Source organism: Lepus europaeus, chromosome 11 (genome assembly GCF_033115175.1).
Source record: "Lepus europaeus isolate LE1 chromosome 11, mLepTim1.pri, whole genome shotgun sequence".
NCBI lineage: Eukaryota > Metazoa > Chordata > Mammalia > Lagomorpha > Leporidae > Lepus > Lepus europaeus.
This window is the reverse complement of record NC_084837.1, coordinates 73,802,919-73,829,144: the sequence shown is the minus strand read 5'-3', so window position 1 is coordinate 73,829,144 and position 26,226 is coordinate 73,802,919. Positions and strand designations below refer to the sequence as shown.

General features: G+C 53.5%; 1 protein-coding gene across 1 annotated transcript in view; it reads left to right on the top strand.

Moving 5' to 3' along the window:
* The window catches only part of MYO5C (myosin VC), a 96,074-nt gene that overhangs the window by 393 nt on the left and 69,455 nt on the right, over nucleotides 1-26,226 (top strand). The window contains exons 2-8 of the mRNA XM_062204777.1: nucleotides 11,311-11,421; nucleotides 15,601-15,766; nucleotides 16,191-16,335; nucleotides 19,780-19,936; nucleotides 21,603-21,746; nucleotides 22,858-22,939; nucleotides 24,711-24,818. Of these exons, the coding sequence (XP_062060761.1) occupies nucleotides 11,311-11,421; nucleotides 15,601-15,766; nucleotides 16,191-16,335; nucleotides 19,780-19,936; nucleotides 21,603-21,746; nucleotides 22,858-22,939; nucleotides 24,711-24,818 (913 nt within the window). The remainder of the gene's footprint in view (nucleotides 1-11,310; nucleotides 11,422-15,600; nucleotides 15,767-16,190; nucleotides 16,336-19,779; nucleotides 19,937-21,602; nucleotides 21,747-22,857; nucleotides 22,940-24,710; nucleotides 24,819-26,226) is intronic.

Genomic DNA, 26,226 nt, shown 5'->3' with positions numbered 1-26,226 from the left:
GTGGACCGCCCAGCCGCGGGCGAACACCAGCATCTGTGATCGTTCTGATATGCTGGGAGCCGCTTGAACAGCTGTGGCCGCATAGTCAGGGCGCGGTGTGGAGAGCTGGGGCTTCGCAGCGCCTGCAGGTGCACCCCTCTGGTCCTGATGGTGGTCGCTGTCGCTGCCAGGGCCGCACGCTCACGGAGGGGAGCGGCCCGGGGGTCCTGACGTCAGCCACCTCCCCCTGGCTCCTCACTTGACGTGTCCATGGTGTTTAACAGTTTATTAAGCACCTTCCACACACCCTGGCTCCGAGAAGCCCTCAGAAACGTCATCTTCCCTTACCTGGGAAGGGCAGCGTGTCCACACTGCGCCCAGAAACCCCAGCGGTGGGCTTGGGGGATTTTGTGAGCAGCTAGGGTGAAGGCGTCAGTGTGTTCGCGGGAAAAAAAAATTCATTCCGACAGCCATGAAGCACCCCCTCCGCCCCAGCTGGAGAATGTAGCCTTCCTGGCACTCAGGTCGTGGAGAAGAGAAATCAGCCCTTTCCCTCCACCTGCCCGGGCTTCCAACTCCACAAGGCACCTTCGCTGCAGGTGGACAAGATGGCTGTAGGGGATTAGGTTTCAGTGGTTTAAACAAACTTTCCTCCTCTACTCTGCTTACCTGGCAACAGCACTTTCCTCTCCAGGCCTCGCCATCAACTCAGGTTCGGAGTGGGCAGTGTTTGGGTTACCCCAGTCCTGTTCTAGAAAATCTTTACCAGTGACAGTGTGGTATCTGATATCCCCATCAACTCGCCAACAGTGCTTTTTTGAAGTCTTCTGTCTACTAGAGGTTGAGAAACTTCTTGAGTAAAACCACTCTGCAGAAACTTGGGAAGACAGAGAAAATTGATGACTAACCTATTTTATGTAAAAGGTTTTTTCTGAGGCCAAAATACAAAGGTGTGAGCATCCCTGTCATCAAGTGCCTCAAACCTCTAGTACTGATGGATGCCCAGCAGGTATGAGGCACAGTGTAGAAACACTAATACGGAGGAGTTTTCCAGAGGCCGACTTGGGTGGACAGAGACTCCCAGAGACCGGAGACTTGGTGGCTGTCTCTACCAGTCTTGGCTCCAGGGGACACTCGTGTCCCTAGGCTACCACTTCCCCCATTTGTGGGTCACAGAGGTGGGAATAACCTGTGAAGCTGCCTGCCTGTTTATTAAAGAGCTCTTGCTCTTTAATTCTGTTACTCATGCAAGGTCCAAACCCACTCCTTTGCTCCCCTGATACCACCCCCCCCCCCCAGCTCCCAGTCTAGCTGATTGCCTGGGTCAGAGTTTGTGAATGGGGACCCTTGGGGATGTTTAACACCCTGGGGTGCTCATAGTCACAGGATGTTTTAGAACAACCTGAAGCCCATTTCTCACCCAGAGGCAAACACTGACCCTGCAGCATGGGAGTGAGGCAGTGGCAGAGGGGGCGCGTGCATTCTGGGATCCCCACACGGGAGTCCGCTCCTGCGTGCCAGCTGTACCCACCCCCTCCACATGGCTGTTACCTGCCTGGCCCCTGCCTACGCTCTGTTCCCGCAGCAGCCTTTGAAGACAGGCATGTTACCCTCCATAAAACGTGTAGCACTTACTGAAAGGGGAAGCTCTGGGGGAGGTTAGAAATTCTGATTTTAAAAATTTAATGAATTTGTTTGCCTTTATTTGAAAGGGAGAGAAAGAGAGAAAGAGAGAAAGAGAGAGAGAGAGAGAGAGAGAGAGAGATCGTCTATCCACTAGTTCACTTCCCAAGTGCCTGCCAGCAGCCTGGGCTGAGTCAGGTACAATCTGGGTCTCCCGCTTGGGGTGGCAGGGCCTCAGGTCATTGACCCAGCATCTGCTGCCTCCTGGGGTGCACAGTAGCAGAAGGCTGCATCAGAAGTGGACTCGAACCAGCCACTCCAGTAAGAGATGTGGCTTTCTAACTGCCAAGCTACAATACCCGCCCCAGGGTTCTTGAAGTGACAGTCTTGCCTCTTGAGGTGTCTGATGAGTGAGAAGTGTCCGGAACTTCCATCTGCTGAGGCCAAGAGGGTCGGGGGCACCTGGCAGGTGGTGGAGCTGAGCAGCCAGAGTGGAGCGGGGCAGCAGGAGCTGGCTCAGCACTGGGGAAGTGGAGGAGGCCAGCGGTGCCCTCAGGACCGCGGGGAACAGAGGCTGGGGCCAGGCACCTGCCTTCTCGGTCCTCCCAAGTGTCTGGGAGACAGCTGGAGCTGCACTGCTGGACGTGAGGGTGGGGGCAGGGAAGAATGGGCAGCTGGACTCAGGGGCGAGGTGCAAGAGAGGACCGGCCGGGGGTGACGTGCAGGTTAGGTCTGATTGGTGGCCAAGGGGGGAGACTCAGAAGAGGAATCTTTCTTAGGAAGTCAGGAAGCAAGTTTTGTGCCTGCAGGGTTGTTGAAGTGGAGAGGGGGCTCCCCGGTGAGGTGCCCTGGGAGGGGGAAGAGGTGGCAGATGGTGGGTGCTTTAGAGGATGGGCGGGGTCAGGGATAGGAGTCTTGGGCCAGCAGTGGCCATTGAAGCCAAGGCACTGAGAGCGTCGCCAAGGACGAGAGGAGATGGCAAGGCCAAGGACAGGACATGGGGTGGGGGAGACCTGTGTGATCAGGGAATGAGAGGAGGCAGGGGGCCGGGGAAGGGAGAGAGAGAGGAGAGCCAGCCACCCAAGGGGAGTGGGGCTGCAGGGGGCAGGCTCACCAACAGTGGCAGTAGCTGTTGCCCCAGTTACCTAGCAACATGGCTTACAAGTGTCCAGAGCAGCACTTCTTCTTTTTTTTTTTCTTTGACAGGCAGAGTGGACAGTGAGAGAGAGTGAGAGAAAGGTCTTCCTTTGCCGTTGGTTTACCCTCCAATGGCTGCCGCGGTTGGCACGCTGCGGCCGGTGCACCGCACTGAACCAAAGGCAGGAGCCAGGTGCTTATCCTGGTCTCCCATGGGGTACAGGGCCCAAGGACTTGGGTTATCCTCCACTGCACTCCCTGGCCACAGCAGAGAGCTGGCCTGGAAGGGGGGCAACCAGGACAGACTCTGGCACCCCGACTGGGACTAGAACCCGGTGTGCCGGCGCCGCAGGTGGAGGATTAGCCTATTGAGCCACGGCGCCGGCCAGAGCAGCACTTCTACCAGGAGAAAGCTCTCCGAGCAAAACCGGCCTGGCCGTTCTGTTTCCCTCCTCAGCAGCTCTGGCCCTGTCACTCACTGCTCGGCCCAGGCCAGTGTAGTACCTCCCCCCACCACCACCAGTATGTACGCCGCGCCCTGGCATACGGCATTTCTTCTGTCTGCAGTGGCTCATTAACTCCCTGTGCTCCCCACTGACCGAGACCTTGCAGAGAACAGAGACCACTGTGGGCTCCATACCAGCCGGGACTGATGCGAGTATGAGTGCAGTAGAAAAGGAGTGTCCTGGTGATGATTTTTATCTTGTAGTCTCTGGGTAACACTGAACTACCAGATGCCAGCCTCAGAACTTTGCCTTCTCTCCTTTAATCCAGATACAGGGCTCCGTGGGAGATGCTGTTACCGCACAGGTCTAGTACATTACCTAAGGTCACCTAGAAGTGTTGGCTCCAGGACTGTGTTGTTAATAACCTCCCACTACCACCAACTTGGTTTCACCGCCTTGATCATCTTCCTCCTCTTCAGGGGTCTGACCTTGACCCCTCACACAGACTCCTGGGGTGTCCTTCCACTGCCTAGCTACCTCCCCTGACACCTGCTGATGTATCCCACTGTTCTCTATAGTAAATGGAACCAGCAACAAGAGTGGTAGAGCAAAGTAAATTATAGAAGACCCACATGAATGAATAGCACGAAGCTATTAAACGTGGTGTTTTTGAAGAGTTGATGACAACATGGAGAAAAGCTTCTGTTAGGTTGGACAATGGGGGCACAGGAGTTGCATGTGCTGTGTGATCACAAGCCTGGGACAGTGTGCATGCAAAGGGGGAAAGACTGCATGCATCAGTAAAGACTGCACACCCAGCTGTGCTGCCGGCTGAGAGAGGCCAGGGAGTGAAGGCAGAGGAAGGGACACTGGATTGAGCTGCTCAGAGGCCCTTCGCGCCTCAGTGGAACGTGAGGGGAGAGGGGAGACCAGACATTGTCATGAGCTAAAGGGCCGATGGGAATGAACCAGCATGTCAGAAAAGCACCTGGCGTGGGTTAACCTCAGTGGAGTGGGGGACTGAGGCTATGGAGGCAGGGCTAGGAGGTGTGGAGATATTTAGGAGGAAGGAAGCCAGGAGGGCTGGACCTGCTGAGAATGAGGGGCAGGTTGGGCTGCAACAACTCTGTCTCCGACAGCATCCTTCCAGCCCTGGGTCTTTTTGGATGGAGTGCTATATCCTGATGTCTATCTTAGTGGCACTGTCTTCTAGATCTGGTCTGCCCAGCCATAGACCTGTGGACCTGCATGTCCCTCACTGCCCCCCAGCACTGGGTTAGTGTTTGGTGTGTTTTGAGCAGTGCTGGTACCTGCTCTGGCCCTGGAAGCTACTATGTGTGGTGGCTCAGGTTAAGTTGTGGTTCTGCCACTTACTAACTGGGTAACACGGACCGAGTCCTGTAGGCTCTCTGAGGTTCCACACCTGTAAAGTGCATTTACCAGTACGGAAGGCCACTGTGAGGACTGAACAATCTGTAGAAGACCCTTAGCATGGGGCCGGCGCCATGGCTCACTTGGTTAACCCTCCGCCTGCGGCGCCAGCATCCCATATGGGCGCTGGGTTCTAATCCCAGTTGCTCCTCTTCCAGTCCAGCTCTCTGCTGTGGCCCGGGGGGGCAGTGGAGGATGGCCCAGGTGCTTGGGCCCTGCACCCGCATGGGAGACCAGGAGAAGCGCCTGGCTCCTGGCTTCGGATCGGCGCAGCACGCCGGCCGTAGCAGCCATTTGGGGAGTTAACCAATGGAAGGAAGACCTTTCTCTCTGTCTCTCTTTCTACAACTCTACCTGTCAAATAAATTTAAAAAAAAAAAAAAAAAAAAAAAAGAAGATCCTTAGCATGGTACCTCACAGTGCTTAATGCAGTTAGTTGTTTTTTTATAGTGATGCTGTTACAATGTCGTTGATTTTTGGTTCCTAAACACTGGACTACATTTATCTCTATGAAGTTCCCCATCTTATCATTCAGTGCCCATGGTTTCTGCAGCTTTCCATCTTGGCCATCTTCTGCTCATTAATTCTTTCCTCTACTTACTTTATAGACATGTGTTCTGTTCTGCTTTTCATCTAAGATAGAGGTGAAAGCCAAGAATCGGGGTGGTGCAGAATCGAACTCTGGCTCCTAGAGACCTTGTGCATTACTCAAAGACTCAGATTATAACTGTTAGCCACTGATTGCTAATTATATCATTCAGCTGTCCGATGCTCTGGCTTTGTATGAGGAACTCACTAATGCCCTTAGAGAAGTTCTGCAGAAGCTCAGACCTGCGAGGTGAGAAGTGTCTTGACTGCAGCCCAGGGTCCCTATCTAAAATAAGGTCAAGGTTCAGTGGACTGATTTTTTTTCCATTTGGCTATCCTTTTTCTGTTTCTTTGTTTTGTTAAGATTTATTTATTTGAAAGGCAGAGTTATAGAGAGGGAGCGACAGAGAGAGAGAGAGACACCGCTCGCGAGAGCGAGCTAGCGAGCTTCCATCTGCTGGTTCACCCCCGGGTAGCCTCAACAGCCAGGAGCCAGAGCATCATCTGGGTCTTCCACATGGATGCAGGGGCCCAAGCACTTGGAACATCCCGGGATGCTTTCCCAGGAGCATTAGCAGGAAGCTGGATCAGTAGTGGAGCAGCCAAGATGCGGCGGCTCAACCCACTGGGCCGCAGCACTGGCCCCCATTTGGCTATTCTGTACAGCCTTAGACTTTTTTTTTAAGATCTATTTATTTTATTTGAAAGGCAGAGTTACAGAGAGGCAGAGGCAGAGAGGGAGAAGTCTTCCACCCACTGGTGTGCTCCCTGAATGGCCGCAACAGCTGGAGCTGAACAGATCTGAATCCAGGAGCCAGGAGCTTCTTCCAGATCTCCCACGTGGGTGCAGGGACCCAAGGACTTGGGCTATCTTCCACTGCTTTCCCAGGCTGTTGCAGGGAGCTGGATGGGAAGTGGAACAGCCAGGACTTGAACCAGCACCCATATGGGATGCCGGCACTGCAGGCGGCAGCTTTACCTGCTGCACCACAGTGCTGGCCCCTAGACTCTGTATATCATTAACAACTCTGGGAAATGAGATTTGTCCAGTGTATCATGTATAAATAGCTCAGAAGAGTAAAACAGTACAAAAAGACAAAATACCAAGTTTAGCCATTACCAAGTTCAACTGAACACCTGGGACTTTGAATTTTTGTTCACCAAAGTTTATGGAGCGCCAGCCATGGGAAGTCATTATGTTGGGTTCCAGGCCACAAAGGTGCATCTCTGGAAGCTCAAGTGTGGGGGTGAGGGGGAGGTGACCTGGACACCTGTGGCAGGGGCTCTGAGACCTGTAAAGAGGGGGCCTCCAGTGCCACCTGGGCTGCAGGGCAGCATGTCAGAGTCGCAGCTCAGAGTGGCACTGACTCTGGACTGCTCAGAGCTGTTTGCGGAGGCGATGGGCGGGGGCGGGGGTAAAAGGAACAGAAGTTCCTTGGCAGAGAGCCAAGGAAAAGCTTGGCAGGTTCTGGAAACTGGTAGTAGTTAGGGGAGACCACAGGCACAAGAGTGGGCAGGAAAGAAGGTGAGTCCTATGGAGGAAGAGTGCTGCCAGGGTGGCTCCCCAGGACTGGCTGCTCACGCGAATCTCTGGGGGTGACTTCCCAGGCTTGCTTCTTGCCAGTTCCTCCCCCCATGGGGATTCCGATCAGGTGTGATGAGGTAGTTCCAGGAAACCTATTGCTCAGGCTGGTGGGTGAGGCGCAAGGCTGGCTGGGGCCATGGCAGGGGAGAGCTGTTTAGGAAGTAAGCTCCCCAGCCCCAGGGGAGCACTACACGGTTGTGTGGGGAAGTGGTCAGGGTGCCTAACATTGTCCCAACTTTCTAAAATGAGGGGCAGAGGGCTAAGGCCAGGGGAAGACGTCATCATCACTTGGCGTTGGCATTTGTGAGGACCCCAGGCCATTGAGGGGCTGATACCTGGGAGGCAATGGGAGGCGTGGTCTAGAGTTCAGTATTGAGATCTGGGATCCATATCCCAAAGGGGTACAGATGCCAGCGCCGTTGTGTTAGCTGTGGGAGAAGATGGAACTCTCCAGAAATAGCCTGGTCGGAGAAGAGGCCGGCAAGGGACCTCTGGGAGGGGAGAGGGGTAGGGAGGCCAGGGAAGGGGTCTGCAAGCAGAGTGGAGGAGGAGGAAGAGTGATGTGACCTCAAGCGTGGGCACCCCAGGCTCTAGGAAGGCACCGCCTACTGTGCTATATGCCACACAAGTCCTCAGGCCATCTCCGTGGCAGGCAACGTGAGAGGGCGTTGTTCTCCCTGCTGAGCACGTCGGGGGAGATGGGGCTCCGCGGTTCTGGCCTTGGCCTCAGGCTCCCAGGAAAAGGCCTGGGAGGTGGCCCTGTCTGCTCCTTCAGCGCTGTGGCAGCCCAGGCCAGGCCTCCCGGGGAGGACAGGCGTGCACACACACGCAGGGCGGTCACAGGAGAGCGCTGGGCACGGTGTCAGCCGTCTACAGGCCACCAGGTCAGCCCTTCCTTCTCTGGCTGCCAAGTGCTGCCTTGTGGGTAGAGGAATGTGAGCGAGGGGCGGGCACCGCCTGGGCGGAGCTTCGCGGAGCTGAGCAAACCTTGGTGCTGTTTACCCAGCAGGCTGGGCCTCAGCAGCAGGGCTCCACCTGCGGGGTGGGGGCTGCCCGGAGCCCAGGGGCGGTACTCACCCTCACCCTGGCAGATTGGCCAATGGCAGGGCAGCCCCGTGCACCGACACTACCTGCCGTTTAGTGCGTTTGGTTTGAGCTGCACCGAAGGTAGAGCAGTGGAAGGGATAGCATGGCGACTGTCAGTTTCAAGTTCAGGATTGCATTCAGGGCCAGACTTGGTCTGGCTGACAAGGTCAAGCTAGGCCCTGGCTCTGCTGCGGGCTGGGCCTTTGAGAACCTCTCTGTGTGGGGTTTGCCCAGTAATTGCCCTCCCTGGGCTTACATTGGGTACCAGTGAAACAAATGGATTTGTTGGTTTGGTACTCTTTTTACTTTTTTTTTTTTTTAAAGACTTATTTATTTATTTTGAAAGGGTTACAGAGAGAGATCTTCCATCTGCTGGTTCACTCCCCAGATGGCCACAATGGTCAGCACTGGGCCAGGCAGGAGCCAGGAGCTTCTTCTGGATCTCCCATGTGGGTGGCAGAGGCCCAAGCACCTGGGCCATCTTCCGATGCTTTTCACAGGGCATCAGCGGGGAACTGGATTGGAAGAGGAGCAGCTGGGACATGAACCAGCACCCATATGGGATGCCAGCATCACAGGCGAAGGCTTTACCCGCTACGCCATACGGCCAGCCCAAATCTCAGAGCCCCAGGCTTCTGTAGGGGGACCTCAGGCAGTTCCACTCCAGTCCCCAGCAGAACATCTCAGGCCTGCTTCACCCAGCGGGCCACCCCCGTTGCATTTGAAATAAGCTTTCTGCAGCTTTGCAGAGGGTCGGCCAGCAATCCGGAGTAGGTCATCTCCGAGGACCTGCTTAGCTCTGAGAGTCTACAGTGGGCAGTTCTTGGTAATTTGGGCCACTCCATTTCGTCACAATCTGAGCTGTGCATTTTCCATGGCAGACTCAGGGTAGGAAATGTGTAGCCCTGGGCAACAAGGATGTGTGTGGGTGTGTGGGCGTGGGTGTGTCTGAGAGGTGTGTCTGTGTGTTTGTGTGACTTTGTCCACCTATCTGCATGGGAGGATTTGTCAACACCTGCCAGGTCATATCCCTCTCCCTCTCCCTCTCCCTCTCCCTCTCCCTCTCCCTCTCCCTCTCCCTCTCCCTCTCCCTCTCCCCCTCCCTCTCCCTCTCCCTCTCCCTCTCCCTCTCCCTCTCCCTCTCCCTCTCCCTCTCCCCTCTCCCCTCTCTAAGTTACCCATCCTGTATCACAGTTCAGCAAGCTCCTTCTCTTTCCTTGCCACTGAGGATGAAAATGAATAAGTTGTGCTGGTCATGACTGGTGTCCACCCAACGGCCTTTATTTCCTGGTTAGTCAAGGCAATTTGTGTTCATTAATAGACATATCCCTGCTCCAACGTTGTCCTAGTTGCGTGCCAGTGTCTTCAACTTTGTTTTATTCTCGTTCTTTATTTCCTCCAACAACTTCATATGAAAACTTGAAGCACCTTTCAAGCTGGACAGTGAGCGTTGTCCTGCACCTCGACTCTAGCACGGCCATTCACCGCATTTGTGGTGTCACCTGTTTGTTCATCACTGTATTCTTTCCAGCTTTCAATCCATCTTATATTTTTAAATTGTAGTCATCAGGACACCTCCCAGATATTTCAGTATATGTTTTTCACTAAACTTCCGTATTTGTTTAGCTCTTGATGTAAAGTTTATAGACAATGAAATGCACGAGTCTCAAGTCTACATTGTCTGAGATTTGAAAAGTGTTTAGCACAGTGCAACCTGAATCCTATCAAGATAGAGAATGTGACCATCACCCCTGGAACATACCTCCGAGGCTTTCCTGGGGCCCCACCTGCCCCAAGAGGCAAGCACTGTTCTGAATTTTCTCTGACCTTACGTTGGTTTCACCTGTCCCAGCACTCGGTGCAGAGTGACCCAGGCAGTATGTGCTCCCTTGGGTGAGGCTTCTTCGGCTCAGAACGCTTTCTTTGCAGCTTCAGCCATGTTCCTGCTGTATCAGCAGTCCACTCCTTTATGTTGGCTAGTGGCATTCCATTGTTTGGGCACACCACAGTTTTATTTGTGAAATTTATTAACATTTATTTATTTGAAAGGCGGGGAGGGAAGAGAGATCGAGAGAGATCTTCCCCATCTGTTGTTTCTCCAAATGCCTGCAACAGCCAGGACTGGGCCAGGACAAAGCTGGGAGCCCAAAACTCCATCTAGGTCTCCCAGATAGGTAGCACAGACCCAAGCACTTGAGCCATCATTTGCTCCCTCCCATGGTCCATTTAAGTAGGAAGCTGGGTCAGAAGCAGAGCAGGAACTTGAACCCAGGAGCTCCAGTTTGAGATGCAAGTGTTTTATTTTTTTAAAAGATTTATTTATTTATTTGAGATGCAAAGTTACAGAGAGGTGGGGGTGGGGGGTTGGAGGGGGAGGTCTTCCATCCACTGGTTCACTCCCCAGTTGTCTGCAATGGCTGGAGCTGCGCTGATCCGAATCCAGGAGCCAGGAGCTTCTTCCCGTCTCCCACGTGGATGAAGGGTCTCAAGGACTTGGGCCATCTTCCACTGCTTTCCCAGGCCATAGCAAAGAGCTGGATTGGAAGTGGAGCAGCCAGGTCTTGAACCAGCATCTATATGGGATGCCAGCACTGCAGGTGGCGGCTTTACCAGCTAAGCCATGGCGCCACCCCCCCCCCCTTTTAAAGATTTCTTTATTTATTTGAAATGCAGAGTTACAGAGAGACAGAGCAGAGGCAAACACCCACCCCTCATTTATTTTTTTAATTCATCCTTGTATTAGTGAATATCTAATCTGTTTCTAATTTTGGACCATTATGAATGAAGTTACTATGAATATTCATGTACAAGCATTTTTGTAGACATATATTTTAATATTTGCCTTTAAGGGGTACTATTTATTCTGATGATAAAAGTAATATATATAAATTGTAGACCTCTCTCTCTCTGTCTCTCTTCTCTGTAACTCTCTGACTTTCAAATAAATAAATAAAATCTTAAAAAAAAAATTGTAGAAAATATATGGGGCCGGTGCTGTGGCACAGCAGGTTAAAGCTCCGGTCTGCAGTGCCAGCATTCCATAGGGGTGCCAGTTTGAGTCCCTGCTGCTCCACTTCTGATTCAGCTCTCTGCTATGGGCTGGGAAAACGGTGGAGGATGGCCCAAGTCCTTGGGCCTCTGCACCCGCACAGAAGACCCAGAGGAATCTCCTGGCTCCTGGCTTTAGATCAGTGCAGCTCCGACCGTATCTGGGGGACTTTGGGGATTCCATTGCCTACAAAATGAAGCAGCTTCACCCGGTACCTTGCAGGTGCACTAAAGACTCCATTGTCTGCAAACAATGGGTGAAAGGATTCCTATACAAGAACTGACCTAGTGAACGGAAAGAAGCCTTCCTATGTTTAACCATCTAAAGATCAGTGGTTCCCTCTTGAGCTTGTTGAGAAATTAAGCGTGTCTTATCCTGTCGGTCAGTACAACAGGGTTTGGATTCCTGATCCTGACGAAGTTTGGAAGTCCGCGGAGATTGCGAAGGACTACAGAGCTGGTGACAAAGTCCTGCACCTCCTGCTGGAGGATGGAACGGTGAGGGTCCTCGCTCTCCGTGGTGGCAGCCTTGTAGAAGCAGCAGCTGGGGTGTGTGTGTTGGGGGAGATGCACACAAGGGGACACCAGCATCATCCTCCAGATGGCTGGCTTGGGGGGGGGGGGGTCCCGCCGATGCACTTGTGCCATTCCCCCACCCCCAGCCCGCCCCAGCCAGGCTTCTCTGGGTAATGAGGGCCCAGCTGCAGTAGCCGGGGGTGTGCTGCACTTGCAGAATTGTTTGGCGAAAGCTGCAAAGCAATGAGTCGATTTGGCTTCGTGGGTCTCAAAGAGACTGGGCAAAGATAAGAACGTTGCAGAGAAGCAGTCTGAGCCCCAGGTGTAAGCTTCTAGGAGAAAAAGTGTCAAGAAGAGGGAGACAGAAAATTGGAAGGGACAGGTGGGTGAGGGAAGGACTGGGAGCCGAGAACGGAATCAGTGATGTGGGAAGACTTGTTGGCTGGAACCTCCAGGAGGGCCCAGCTGTGTGTGGCCTTAGGAGGAGCCTGGCAGTGCTGGTGGGGCCAGGCCAGGCCAGTGCCGGGCTTCCCCTGTGCCTATGGGGGCTGTGTCCAGACCCCTCACTCTGCAGCTTTGGAAGGCTTTGCATCTCCTGCCACCGCTGCAGAGACATCCTGTTGGCACCGGGTAGGGGACACAGAACCGGACAGAGGATCTGGGCACCCCCTGGATGCCAGAGACGGTCTGGGAACAGCAGAGGACCATGAAGGGCAGGCAGTCTCTGTAGAGAACGGACGCAGCATTTCTCTTCAGACCGCCTGGATTTGGGAAACACGTCATGAGATCCTGGGTGGGGAGACAGACTTAGGGCACGCCCGCTGGACTCAGGCTGTCAGGATTGAAATCCTGGCACACCACCTGCTACATCCGTGACAGGCCCCCCGAGTCCTGGCATGCAGAAGGGATCAAATAACAGCATGCCAACATGGGGTTGCTACGGGCCAGGCAGGATGCGGCAGGTGCACGTGTGAAGGCAGGAGGAGGCTCCCGTGGCCATTCGGGCTTCCCTTTGCCAGCAGTGGGGCCTTGCTGCTCGGTTTGAGCACAGTCAAGGTTCTGATTAGGGATCAGGTGGCTTCCTCTGGGGAAAAAGAGCTCAAGGCGGCAGCTGCCCCCGAGGTTTGTGGTCAGTGATAGCAGCAGGGTTTCAGGTGGCTGCGTTCCTGGCCTTGAGCCTGCCGGGTGTGGGGGGAGAGGCAGGTAAGGTGGCAGGCAGCCAGACCGCTCTGTGGCTTAACTCTCGGCTTCCACCACGAAGGACAAAGCCTGCACTGTGTCTCCTCTGCCTCCACCTGTCAATCTGGCCTTCTTCACATTTTCTCCCCCTTCCCTAAAGACTGCGTGCCCCTCCCCCTCCCTGTGTCTCGCCCACATAACTTAACACCCAGTGCCTGGACCAGAAAGAGGGGTAGTCGATTTAAAACAGAAAAACTGCGAGAAAATGAAAAATTGTGTATGAGAAGCATTTGCTTGACTTTATCCTCAAAATAAAAGTGTACAAGTTGACAGTGTTCTGGTTGGGGACACGCTCCCAGTATAATGGCATAGGTAACAGCAGGGAAGGAGCTGCTCTGAGCACCTGTGTCCCATCATCTGGGTGGCCCTGCTGCTCCCCTTAAGCAGAGCAGGACAGCCAGTGACAGATGTTTCATTTTTTAATTTTTTTAAAAGAATTTATTTGAAATGCAGGGAGAGAGGGAGGTCTTCCTTCTGCTGGTTCACTCCTGAAATGGCTGCAGTGGCCAGAGCTGGGCAGATCCAAAGCCAGGAGCCAGGAGCTTCTTCCAGGTCTCCCGCATGGGTGCAGGGGCACAAGGACTTGGGCTGTCTTTTACTGCTTTCCCAGGCCATAGCAGAGAGCTGGATTGGAAGAGGAGCAGCCGGGACTTGAACCGGCACCCATATGAGATGCCAGCACTGCAGGCGGCAGCTTTACCTGCTATGCCACAGCACCAGCCTCTAGCCAGCAACAGATGAATGCCCCGTCTACACTGAGAGAGGCATTACCAAAGAGAAGGAGCTCAGGCTTCTGAGCGAGGCCCTGGGGCCTGTGTGATCCTGGACAGAAAACTCCATCTTTCTGCGCCTGTCTCATTAACTGCTATTGTCCTGTCCTCCGTGGAGGGTGGCTTGGAGAACTGAATGAAACCATCAGTGGTGAGCTCTGGGCCGTGCTCTGCACAGTGGCCCTGGATGGAGCAGATGGTTCACCTTGGGGTGCTGTCCAGGACCAGGATCCAAATGAAGGCCGAGGTGCTGACTAAATACCAGGACAGGAAGAGGAGGGAGCAGGTGGAGCCTGTCACGGGGACTCAGGGCCCTGCTCCCGGGCGTGGGCTGGCCCATCCCCTGTGCTGAGTGGATTAATGAGACTCACCACGTGATGCTTGGCTCTACCTTGGGATCTGCCAGCAAAAAGGCCTTCACCACAAGCAGCCCCTCCAGCTTGGACCACAGTCGTGACCCCAGATAAATCTCTTTAAAAATTTTTTTTTTATTTGAGTGGTAAACAGAAAGACAGTGCTCTCATCTGCTAGTGCACTCCCTAAATGCCCACCATAGCCAGGGCTGGGCCAGGCCAAAGCTGGGAGTCAGGGACCCAACCTGGGTCTCCCACATGGGTAGCAGGAAACCAATTACTTGAGCCATCACCGCTGCCTTGCAGGGAGCACACTGGCAGGAAACTGGAACTGGGAGTGAACCAGATACTCTGTTGTGGGATACGGGGATCCTATGCAGCATCTTAGCTCCTAGGCTCCCTGCCTCCCCAAACCTCTTTTCTCTGTAGTTTTACCAGCCTGGAAATTGTGTCGTTAGCAATAGAAAATGGGCAAAGACACTCAGCTCCGTGTGGCACAGAGGGGTCAGCCTGGGAAACTTACCCTGCACCAGGCTGAGAGGGATAGGAACAGACAGCCGAGCCCAGGGAGCCACGAGCCCTTGCGTGCGTGGGTAGCTGTAGACCAGGGCAACCTGCCCTTTCACAGGGACGCCACCTCCCACGGGCTTCTGCACGTACTTCTCGTCACCAAGCATGCCAACTTGGAGCAGCGATTTGGCAACCTTAAAGCTATAAGGGACATGAGATCATCATGTCCTTTCAGCAGCAGCGTGCTGTTGGGAAATGAAAACGCCCAAGGCCCAAGTATCTATATTTTCTAATGTTTGTGTGTTTATTTTTACCTATTTGAAAGGTAGGTAGGTAGGTAGATCAATTGATCAATCTTCCATCTGCTGGCTCGCTCCCCAAATGCCTACAGCTGGGCCAGGCTGAAGCCAGGAGTCTGGTTCTCCATCTGGTTCTCCAACTTGGGTGGCAGGAACCCAAGCACCCAAGCCATCTTCCTCTGCCTCCTGGGATGCCTTTTTCAGGGAGCTGGATCAGAAGAGCAGTAGCCGGACCCAAACTGGCACTCCAGTGTGGCATATGGGCACGCCAGGGGGCAGCCTAACCCACTGCCACAATGCCCACGAACCACAAGCACGCAGAGCCGTGTGGTAGGACTGGGAGTGCGCTGCTTAGATCCCTACCACATGGTTCCCTTCATCGAGGCCGCGGGAGCTCTGAGGGCCCCGCAGCTGGCTGGGTCCCTTTTCAGCTGAGAAGTAAAGCTCAGGAAAGGTGACTCGCCTCGGGGCACACACCAGCGCCCTGGTTCCCTTGCTTCCACCCTCTGTTGCTTTAGGAGTCAGCTTCGAAGAGTTTTCTCAGAGCAGCTGTTGGAGCAGCAGTAAAGCCTACTTGGGGTGCTTGCATCCCATCTCAGAGCACCTGGGTTTGAGGTCCTGCTCTGCACCTGATTCCAGCTTCCTCCTAATGCACACCCTGGGAGGCAGCAGGTGATGGCTCAAGCCGTTGGGTCCCTACCACCCATGTGGGAGACTCAGATTGAGTTGCTGGCTCCTGACTTCAGCCTGGCTCTGCCTTAGCCTCGGCTGTTGCAGGTGTTTGTGGAGTGAGCCAGAGGATGGGCGATAGCTGTCCCTCTCTGCCTTTCAAATGAATTTTTTCTAAAGTGATTTCTTGTTGCTTTACATGAGTTGTTGTTCAGTGTCTGCGGTGACCTCACTGCAGGGTGGGTAGGACAAGGACAGCGGTTCAGCAGCAGCACCAAGAACCTTTTACTTCCGGAACATTGATTTCCTCTCTGTCCGCAGGAGCTGGATCAGCCCATCGATCCCGGAGCACTGCCTCCGCTGCGCAATCCCGACATCCTGGTGGGCGAGAACGACCTCACGGCCCTCAGCTATCTGCACGAGCCCGCCGTGCTCCACAACCTCAGGATCCGCTTTGCCGAGTCCAAACTCATTTACACCTACAGTGGTGAGGAGGGCTCGCAGGCACCCCGGTGCCGCTCTGGGCCGGGTTCTGCGTTCTACAAGGGAGCATCAGATGGGGAGAGGCTAGGATTAGAGCTGTGATCGCCCTGCTGAGTCAGGGAGATGGGAGGAAGCACCCGTTTGGGTTTCTCCATGGGTTTGATACATGTATTGCTGATTTGGGGTATTGGTTTTAAGATGAATTAGACCATGAATGGCAAGAAAGGGCCTCTTGGTTTGGGGGTGTTCCCACTTGTCCCCTCATCCCACCACCAGAGCAACCTGGAGATGTAGATGATCCGCAGGTGATCTGACCAGAGCCACACTGAAAGTTTGGGAAGTGGCAGAGCTGTGATTTTTTTTCATCAGAACCTGGAGAGGTGGGGCACCATGAGGCTCCAGTAGTTGCATCTGCTGTCTCTGCCCAGGGATCATCTTGGTGGCCATGAACCCCTACAAGCAGCTGCCCATCTATGGAGACGCCATCATCCACGCCTACAGCGGGCAGAACATGGGCGACATGGACCCACACATATTTGCTGTGGCGGAAGAGGCGTACAAGCAGATGGCCAGGTAGCTTCCTGCTGCTTCTGGGTTTTCCAGTGTGCTGTGCACCTGCTGGACTCCTGCCATGAAGGGGAGGTGACCGAGGCTGGGCTCCGTAGAAGAGGGGGAGCCTTGTTGAGTAGACTGACTGCACCTGTGACTGACCTGCCGAGACCGAGTTTCCTGGGGTTTGCTCCTTCCCGACGTTTCTTGTGCTGTGTGGTTGGTTGGAGGAGGATTGGTGTATTCACCACTGTGAGATGTTTAAGTGTCTTGTTTTTTCAAAGAAAGTGAATCTAATGACGAACATGTTTTGGCTGCAAGAGACAGGGAGTTTGATCCTTGTTTCGCCACTTGGGTTTTGGCTGCTGCTAAGGGTTCTTGTTTTGCTAGGGAAAATTTATGAGAAGCCTTCCAGGAGCCAGGCATGGTAGCCATGTCCCTGTATGTCACCTCAGGTCTGTTCAGAATAGCCTGGGATGCGGAGGCCTGGGCAGGCCACTGAGCTCCCAGGTGAAGCTGCCTGTTGCCATGCAACAAGAAGGCAGAGCCGTAATTTGTGGTCAGATTTGTTGACTGCAAGTACAATTTATTGTCCCTGCAAGCATCCCCTTTGGATGTCCTTATCGGTGAGGTGAGGAGACTAGAAACACCGTCTCATATCCGTAGATAGTTTGTGGGAGGACTTTTCTGGCTACGGTCTCCTATGAGTCTTGCACCACTCCTGTGACGTCAGCCGAGCCAACATTGCCCTCATTTCACAGATGCGAAGCCGAGGCCCAGGACGCAGACCACAGCCCTGGTCTCCCCCAGCTCTGCAGGGTCCGTGAGCTGGACACTCAGTGCTCATTCCTGCTTCTGCTGCTTATGATCTGGGGACCTCAGGGTGGCTTGAGTAGGGAGCAGGTGTGTGGTTCTGTGCTGTAGAGGGGTCTGATGGGCAGTCTCCAGCTGCCCTGGACCTCTTCCCAGTCATCAGAGATCCAGAGTCATGCAGCTCCCCTGTTCCCTGGGGTGGGACCTTCACCCTCAGGGCCTAGTGCGTGCTGGGCTACCTCCTCCACATGCCGAGTGACAGGGTGACCTAGGGAAGGATGCACCCATCCAAGTTAGGGAGACTTCCCAGAAGCCCCACAAAGTGCTTCTGCTTGCAACTCATTGGCCAGGACCTACTCACATGACCACACCTGGCCACAAAGGAGGCTGGGATATGTAGTCTTCTGTCCGGCATATTGTTAGCATCAACTAACAACTGGGGCACGGTCTCTGGGAAGGAAGGAGAGAGTAGATGTTGGGTGGACAATTAGCGGTTTCTGCTGCACCACATTTCTTCTCACCCTATGTGACCCAAACCTCTAGGATTTTCCCCTGGCTCCTGCAGGTTTCCCAAGAACTTCTGTGATTAGATAGGATATCTACTACTTGTTGGTCCTGGAAGGTGGTGCCAAGTTCAAGCTAGAAGAGACAGTATTTCCCTTGGAGCTCTTGGTGTGACCGCAACAATGGAGCTGGATGTAACTGAACAGTGTGGTTTATGCTGTGTACCAGGTTCATGTTGGACTTGCTTGAGGCTAAACTTGGAGTCAGAACACGCTGGCGTTAGTAACTGCAGTCCTGTGCTACCCACTTGTTCCACCACACTGGGCACGTTGTGCACCTGCACATTTCCTCTTTGTGAAATGAAAGGACTGCACCAAGAACTCGGTCTCTCAGGTTCCCCCCAGCATTCACGTGGACAGCTGTGCGCTCTGTGCCCTGGCGCAACCACGCAGCCTTTCCCTTTCTGAGTCACTGTTTTATTCATCTGTCAAACAGATCTTCCAGGGCTCTTTAAAACCTTCATGGAAAAAAAGAATATATAAAAAAACCCTGCATAGATTTCAATTTTTGCATGAAAATAAACACATCTTTTAATTCTATTTCCATGAACATTTTGAAGTACCCCTTGTGTACGTCATGGAATTTTTGTGAAACTTAACTATGAACTTGTGTGTTCACCTAGCGCCTGGTACGTAAGCTGTGCTAGATTTGTAGAACTGCAATCATAAGGCTCCACTTTCATGCTCTTATGAGAAGTTTCATGCCTTATTTTAAACGCCTGGATTATGTAACAGGAGCGTGTTGGCTTGCAGAGTGCATATGTTCTCAAGCACAGTTTGGATAATTGCTCTCAGAATAGTGTCTTGAAAACGCTTTGCTGGAAGTGAGATGTGCGGGAAGGAGCTGACACAGGGCCTGCTGTGCCTGGGGCCCACGTGTGAGGCTGGCCCACGGCTGCCTCTGCCTCCAGCAGCCTCCCCATCACTTGCTGACTGATGACGGGGCTTGTCACGTCTAAACCTAATCTGCGTAACAACGCCTCTGTGCTGCGTGCCTGCCTTCTGGGAGTCTGTGATGTTGGTTTGTGCCAGGCAGACGGGGCCACCAAGTCCCTAGTGAGTCTGCCTGGCACACAGCGTTTCCCGGGGCCATCAGGTGTGGCCCATGGGACTGCACTGGGACAGGACCTGTGGGCATGGACACCTGTTCCTCCACTCCACTCTTGTTTCCTTCTGATACTGTGATACAGGAGTGCAACTCCTGGCCGACTCCTTCTAGTAGGCCATGGAACCTGGGCTTGAGCCAGGGGACTCTCAGCACAAAGGATACAGCAGGAAACAGACCTGTGTGTTCTACATGATCACCTAGGCAGAAAAGAGGAGAAGGAAATTCACCGAAGTGATTAGTCAGGGGTGGGGAATCTTCTTTCTACCAAGGACCATTTGGATATTTATCACATCTTTTATGGGGCATATATAATTATCTATTGAAAATTAGCCTGGGGCAGGTGCTATGGGGTAATGGTAAGGATGCTGCCTACAGTGCCAGCATCCCATATGGGTGCCAGTTCAAGTCCCAGCTGCTCCACTTCTGATCCAGCTCTCTGCTATGGCATGGGAAAGCAGCAGAAGATGGCCCAAGTCCTGGCTCCTGGCTTTGGATCTGCCCAGTTCCAGCCATTGCAGCCATTTGGAGAGTAAACCAGCAGAAGGAAGACTCTCTCTCTCTCTCTCTCTCTCTCTCCCTCCCCCTCTCTCTTCTCTCCCTTCCTCCCTCCCTCTTCTTCTCCCTCTCCCTCTCTTCCTTTCTCTCTCTACCTCCCTCACTCCCTTCCTCCCTCTCTTCCTCTCTCCTTCTCTCCCTCTCTCTGTCTGTAACAATGCCTCTCAAATAAATTGATAAATCTAAAAAAAGAAAATGAGCCTGCCATAGATCTACTGGATTTCAAGTCCCACCTGTAGGTGCCTTGGCAGGGCCAGGCCAGATGGCCTCATAGGCCTTGTACAGCCTGTGGGCCGGATGTTCCCCATCCCTAGAGCCATGAAACCAGTGTTCCCTTCCTGTAGTTCGAGGTTTTCTGATGAGCATATTGTATGGCTTTTTTCTGGGGAAGAAGTTAACGTTCAGACCCCTCTCGTGTGTTTGCTCAAGAAACAACCGCAATCAGTCGATCATCGTGAGCGGGGAGTCGGGCGCCGGGAAGACGGTGTCTGCTCGCTACGCCATGCGCTACTTTGCCACCGTGAGCAAGTCGGGCAGCAATGCGCACGTGGAGGACAAGGTGCTGGCGTCCAATCCCATCACGGAGGTGCGTCCGCCGTGCAGCCGCGGGTAGGCTTGTAAATATGCCGTTCTTGCCGCCACCAGCTCTCACTCCCCCGAGAGCACAGAGGCGGAGGCGGCACAGAGCCAGGGCACCTGTTCTGCGGTGGGTGTTGGAGGAGGCTGGGGCGGAGCACACTGCATCCCCCACGCTCCTCCTTGGCTCCCTTGTGGAGCTCAAAGGCCCCAGTGGACGTTCGTGTCCCTGGGGGGAGTGTCCTCACGCACAGGCAGAGCCGGCACCCTGAGCTCGCTGGTGCTCTCCTGAGCTGGCTGGAGAGCGAGCCCTGGTGGTTGCAGATCAGCCCCCGGCCGGAAGGAGTACTCCACCTGGCAGGCCGGACATGCCCAGATCAGCGGGACTGATTTGCATTTATTTGAATACGTAGCTGATCACTAGGAATGTTGGACTCCTGGTTCTCTCTCTTTCTGCAAAAGAAAATCCTCAAGGACTCTTCGCCAGCAGAGAATGAACTTGAAGTTCACAGTCCAGAACTGGGCCCACCAGGCAGAAACCTGGGTTACACTCCCGGATATGGTGGGCAATCGTCCAGAGGCAGTGCCACGTTAAGTGGCCCCGTGGGTCATTTTGTGGCTTCTCTCTCCTCGCGTCTCCTTGCTTACTGAGCCCTCCCGTACACAGTAGGTGCTCGGTAAATACACGCTGGCAGGAAGCTTGAGGAGCTGGGCAGGAAGTGCAGCAGGTGTGCGCAGGAGGGGTCCTTCCGGGAGGAGTGTCCTCAGGAAGGGGGCCGGGGAGCCATTCCTGAGCAGGAGTCGGAGGGAAGGGGGAGGCAGTGTTTGGGTTGAATGGGAAGATTGCATAGGGAAATGACAAGGAGTGGGGTTGGCGGTAAGGGCTGGGAGCAGGATGTCAGGTTCTGCTGGAGGGCCTGTAGTATGTGGGGCATGGATGGGTGGAGGCACTTGATAGGATCTCACTGACTCCTCCACCTCTGCCAGTGTTTTGGGCCATTTAGGTTTCTGCGACAGAGCTGTAGCCGGGGTGGCTCGGCAGCACCAAAAAGGTGCACTCACAGGTCTGGAGCCAGGAAGCCCAGGGCCAGGGGGCCAGGGGGCTGGGTTCTGGCCGGGGATGTCTTCCGGGCCACAGACTGATGGCTTCTTAGGGTAGCCTCAAATGCAGAAAGAACAAGCACGCTCTCTCTCTGGGCCCTTGTGGGAGAGCACGAAAATCCCATTCACGAGGGCTTGGGATGAAATGACCTGCCAAAGGCACTACCCCCTAACACCAGTTCATAGGCTCATGGATCTGGAGTGGGAGTGAGGGGGGCACATTAGCGTCCAATCAGAGATGTGTATGATTTCCCTGCCACAGACAGAGAAGCTGAGACTTGGACCAGGAGCTGCCTTTCCGGCATCTCACACACAGCCAACGTGGCACCGGGGCCAGGCAACACCAGAGCCCGTTCTCTCAGGATCCTCTCCAGTGTCTCCCCGTGGGGCTGAGGAAGGCTGGGACTTGTGGTGCTCCCCGGAGTTTCACTCTATCTTCCTCCTCCCCAGTCCCAGGCCTCCCCTGCCAGTCAGACCTTCCCCAGCGTCTGGGATTGGATTTCGCTCAAAGCTGTTGGGGTCGTTTTGCTGCAAAGATCTTTGTCGCCATTTCAAGGGCTTCCACTGTTTCGCAGGCTGTCGGGAATGCCAAGACCACCCGCAACGACAACAGCAGTCGGTTTGGGAAATACACGGAAATCAGTTTCGATGAGAGGAATCAAATTATAGGCGCCAACATGAGGACGTACCTCCTGGAGAAATCCAGAGTTGTCTTCCAAGTAAGAAAGAACAGCATTAGCTACATTTCCTTTCCCCCAGCTTGTTAAGTATTGCTTACCTTTGTAGTCTCATTAGACAATGTGCGTGGTTTCGTGACTTGAAGAACAGAGTTTTGTTTGTTTCATTTGCAGTTTGGATACTTTTTTCCCCATTTATTAAAAATAAAAATCGGGGGCTGCTGTCGTGGCACAGGTTAAGCTGCCGCCAGCAACGCCGGCTTCCTGTATTGGAGTGTTGTTTCCAGTCCTGGCTGGCTGTTCAGCTGCCAATCCAGCTCCCCACTAATGCCCCTGGGAAATCAGTGGATGATGGCCAAGTTGTTGGGCCCTTGCCACCCATGTAGGAGACCTGAATGGGATTGGCCTGGCCCAATCCCAGCTGTTGTGCTCAGTTAACCAGAAGATGAGAGATCAATTCATTCTCTCCCTCTCCCCCTCTCCCCTTCTCTCCTTCCCCCTCTCCCCCTCCCTCACTACCCCTCTCCCTCTCTTCCCCCCACCCCATCACTCAGCCTTTCAAATAAATAAAATCTTTATTAAAAGCAAAAATATGATGACAGGTCCAATATCAGTGGTATTATATGACTGAGGGAAAAGATTACGACTTTTCAACTTGGGGCTCATAAAAAAATCTTTCCACTTTGAAAATCAAGTTTATCTTCCAAGAACTGTTTGAAACAAAGCTGTCACTCTGGCGTTCCTCTCAGGGAGGGAATAGGATTAGCGCTAAGGAGGGAGGTTTTAAGGGAAAGGCCTTTTTTCAGTCAAGGAAAATGGAGCGAATTGTCAGAGACTGGGCCCAACAGGAGGGTAGCCGTAAGTGCTGCAGAAGGTTTCTTGACCATGGTTAGAATCCCATCATTCCCATCCCACGGACTGTTTGGGTAGAATGACCTTTCCTCTGGGTCGATGCTTACAAGATGACTTCGGGCCACCCAGTTCCCACCCAGTAGAGAGGAAGGGCCCACTTGTGAACTGGCTGGGGATCCCGGTTCCCGTGACGGCAGAGTCGCCCTGCCTGGTTAGCCATCTAGGACCCCGAGTTTTAACCCTGGCGGTTTCACCTGTGAAGCGTTTGTGTGACTGTTGAGGCCTTTTCTTTGTCTTCCAGGCAGAAAATGAGCGTAATTACCACATTTTCTATCAGCTTTGTGCATCCGCACAGCAGTCGGAATTCAAGCATCTCAGACTGGGTACGCGATGGGTGAAGTTTGGGAGGATCTCTCTTCCGTGGCGGCTCACACCCTGCCTGGGTTTCGTCTTGCCGTAGTAACGCAGCTCTCTGAGAAAGAGTCTTGCCCATAGGAGTAAGATCCTTGGGTTTCAGGCAGGGATGGAGTCAGTGCAGGTAACAAAACAGCTGGATAAGACCTGAGGGGTCGGGGTGAGTGCAGGGAGAGGGGATGCTTCAGCCATAGGACTCTTTCCAAGGCTCGCTGGATGATGGAGGGGTTCCAGGCAGAACCGCCTACAGAAGGCCTCACAGCAGCTGGCGCTTCCCGCCGGAAGCCCCAAACTTACCTTTTTACTTGGACATCCAGAGACCGTTTCCAGGATATGAGACAGATTTTCCTATCTTCTGAAACAAAGCATCTCTATCATAATTTTGAAAATATGATGTTTGGCTTTTATGATTTGTAATAAGGTTTTTTTTTTCTAAAAATATTTATTTTATTTATTTGAAAGACAAAGTTACAGAGAGAGGCAGAGAGGGAGAGGTCTTCCATCCGCTGGTTCACTCCCCAGATGGCTGTAATGGCCAGAGCTGGGCCGATCCGAAGCCAGGAGCCAGGAGCCTCCTCTGGGTCTCCCATGTGGGTGCAGGGGCCCAAGCACTTGGGCCATCTTCTACTGCTTTCCCAGGCCATAGCAGAGAGCTGGATCGGAAGAGGAGCAGCCGGGACTAGAACTGGCGCCCACATGGGGTGCCGGCGCTTCAGGCCAGGGCTCTAACCTGCTGCGCCACAGCGCTGGCCCCATCTCTATCATAATGAAACTTGCATAATGACTCAGGCTCATTCGTTAGCTGTCATCATAACAAATTCTAGAGGACGTAGAGCCAGCTGTGTCCTTGGGCGCCCATGGCTTGCTGTCCTGGCCGTGTGTGCTGTGGTGGCAGACCACAGCCATCAGCCGTCACTCTTGGTGTGTGGGTGTTGAGCTTACCCTGTTTAGTTCTGGAGGCGTTGCCACACAGGATACGAATAGCAAATGTGTTGAGTTTTCTGAAGGTCTTGTACTGTTTAAATCTTGGATGTACATAAGCCTGTTATCTTGATTGTGGTGCTGGCTTTATAAGGGTGCAGGTATGTTAAAGCCCATCGGGCTTGTACAGTCGGTAAATCCCAGTAAAGCTGCATGAAAGTGTTAGGTGCGTGGGACCAGCATTGCAGCACAGTGGGATAACGCCGCCTGCAACGTCGGCATCCCGTGTGAGCCCTGGTTGGAGTCCCAGCTGCTCCTCTTCTGAGCCAGCTCCCTGCTAATATGCCTGGAAAGAATTTGGAAAATGGCCCCAGTGCTTGGCCCCCTGCACCCGTGTGGGAGACCTGGGTGGAGTTCCAGGCTCTTGGTTTTGGCCTGGCCCAGCCTAGGCTGTTGCAGCCATTCAGGGAACGAACCAGCAGATGGAAAGATCTCTCTCTTTCTCTTTCTCTAACTCTGCCTTTCAAATAAATAAATCTTTAAGAAAAAAAGTAAGGTGTAAAAACAGAAGCCACATGCCCTGGAGTTAAGCCTGTATTTACATCCATGCCCTGCTGAGAGCTGTGGGGCCATGAGCAGGCCACCCACTCTTTGGAGCCCCAGCTTCTGCCTCTGCAACATGGAGTTGTAAGGAATAAATGGAGTAACGTGTCGAGTACGGGCCATGGGTCCCTCCGTGTGAGCGCCCCTCCTGGCTCCTGATAGCCGCGTGTGCTCGCTTTGCTGTGTCGTGGGTGTGATGAATCTTTTTTGTTCCAGGGAGTGCAGAGGAATTTCACTACACGAGAATGGGAGGCAGCACTGTCATTGAGGGTGTGAATGACAGAGCCGACATGCTGGAGACACAGAGGACCTTCTCGCTGCTGGGTGAGTGAAGAGGCGCCCCCAGGGATGCGGCCCCTTTCTCTGTAAGACAAAGAAAGCAAGCTTGCACGGGTTCTGAGGACTCCTGATATCTTTGGGGTGAGCCAGTCAGAACATGCGGCGGCATTCAGAAAATTCATGGAAGGGGTCACCCTTTGACCCAGCAGTTAGAATACTGCTTGGGACACCTGCATCTCTAGCAGAGCGAGTTGATTTGAATCCCAGCTCCACTTCCAGCTCCAGCTTCCTGCTAATGTGCACCTTGGGAGGCAGCAGGTGATGGCTCAGGTGGTCCAGTCCCTGCCACCAGATCTGGACCTCTAGAGGTCACTGTCAGTCATACCTTCTGATCAGTGTCAGACCACAGGCCATTTTCACATCCCAAGAAAATCTCAGATGTTATTGTTTTTTGCTGCTGTGGCCTGGTTAGCTATATTTGAATGTAAATGCAAAGAAACTGAGGTTAAATATATCAAAGTAATGGGCAAGAGGAGCACAGCTGGATATTTAGGAATGAAACTGGGCAGTGTGGGGTAGGGGAGGTGTTTGGCCTACCGGGTTAGATGCTGAGGAAGGCACCCACCTCCCATATTGGGGCACCTAGGATCCAGCCCCGTCTCCACATCTGATCCAGCTTCCTGTTGCTGCACACCCTGGGAGGCCACAGGTTGAGGTCCTGGCTTCTGGCTTTGGCACTTCTGGGCCCCTCACTGTTGGAGGCATTTGACTGAATCAGCAGAGGGAACCTCTCTCTGTCCATCTCTCTACCTCCCAAATAAAGAAATAGAATTTGAGAGACTAAAACCACGGTGGTTTATTTTTAATTTTTTTAAAGATTTATTTATTTATTTGAATATTGGAGTTGCACAGAGAGAGAAGGAGAAGCAGAGAGAGAAAGAGAGAGAGGTATTCCATCTACTGGTTCACTCCCCAATTTGCTGCAATGGCTGGAGCTGCACTGATCTGAAGCCAGGAGCCAGGAGCTTCTTCTGGGGCCCAAGGACTTGGACCATCTTCTACTGCTTTCCCAGGCCACAGCAGAGAGATGGATCAGAAGTGGATCAGGCAGGACTTGAACCGGCGCCCATATGGGATGCCGGCACTGTAGGCGGTGGCCCCCAGTGTGGTTTCTTAAGCAAAATTGCCACCAGATTCTGCTTCCTCAAACCGCTCCCAGGAGGAGGGCAGTTTACGGATTTCGTCACAGTAAGATGCACACATTCACTACTGGGTAACGCTGTCTTGAAAGGGTCACAGCCACTTCAGTCTTCGTGTAACACACTCCGTTGAGGGGAGCACAGGGAGAGGACAGGGAGCCTCACTCTGGCCGGGCTCCGAGGGAACCTTGACCCACATCCTCTGAGTGCCCCTCCCCTGTCTATAAGGTGACGTGGGGGAGAAAGGAAGCTTT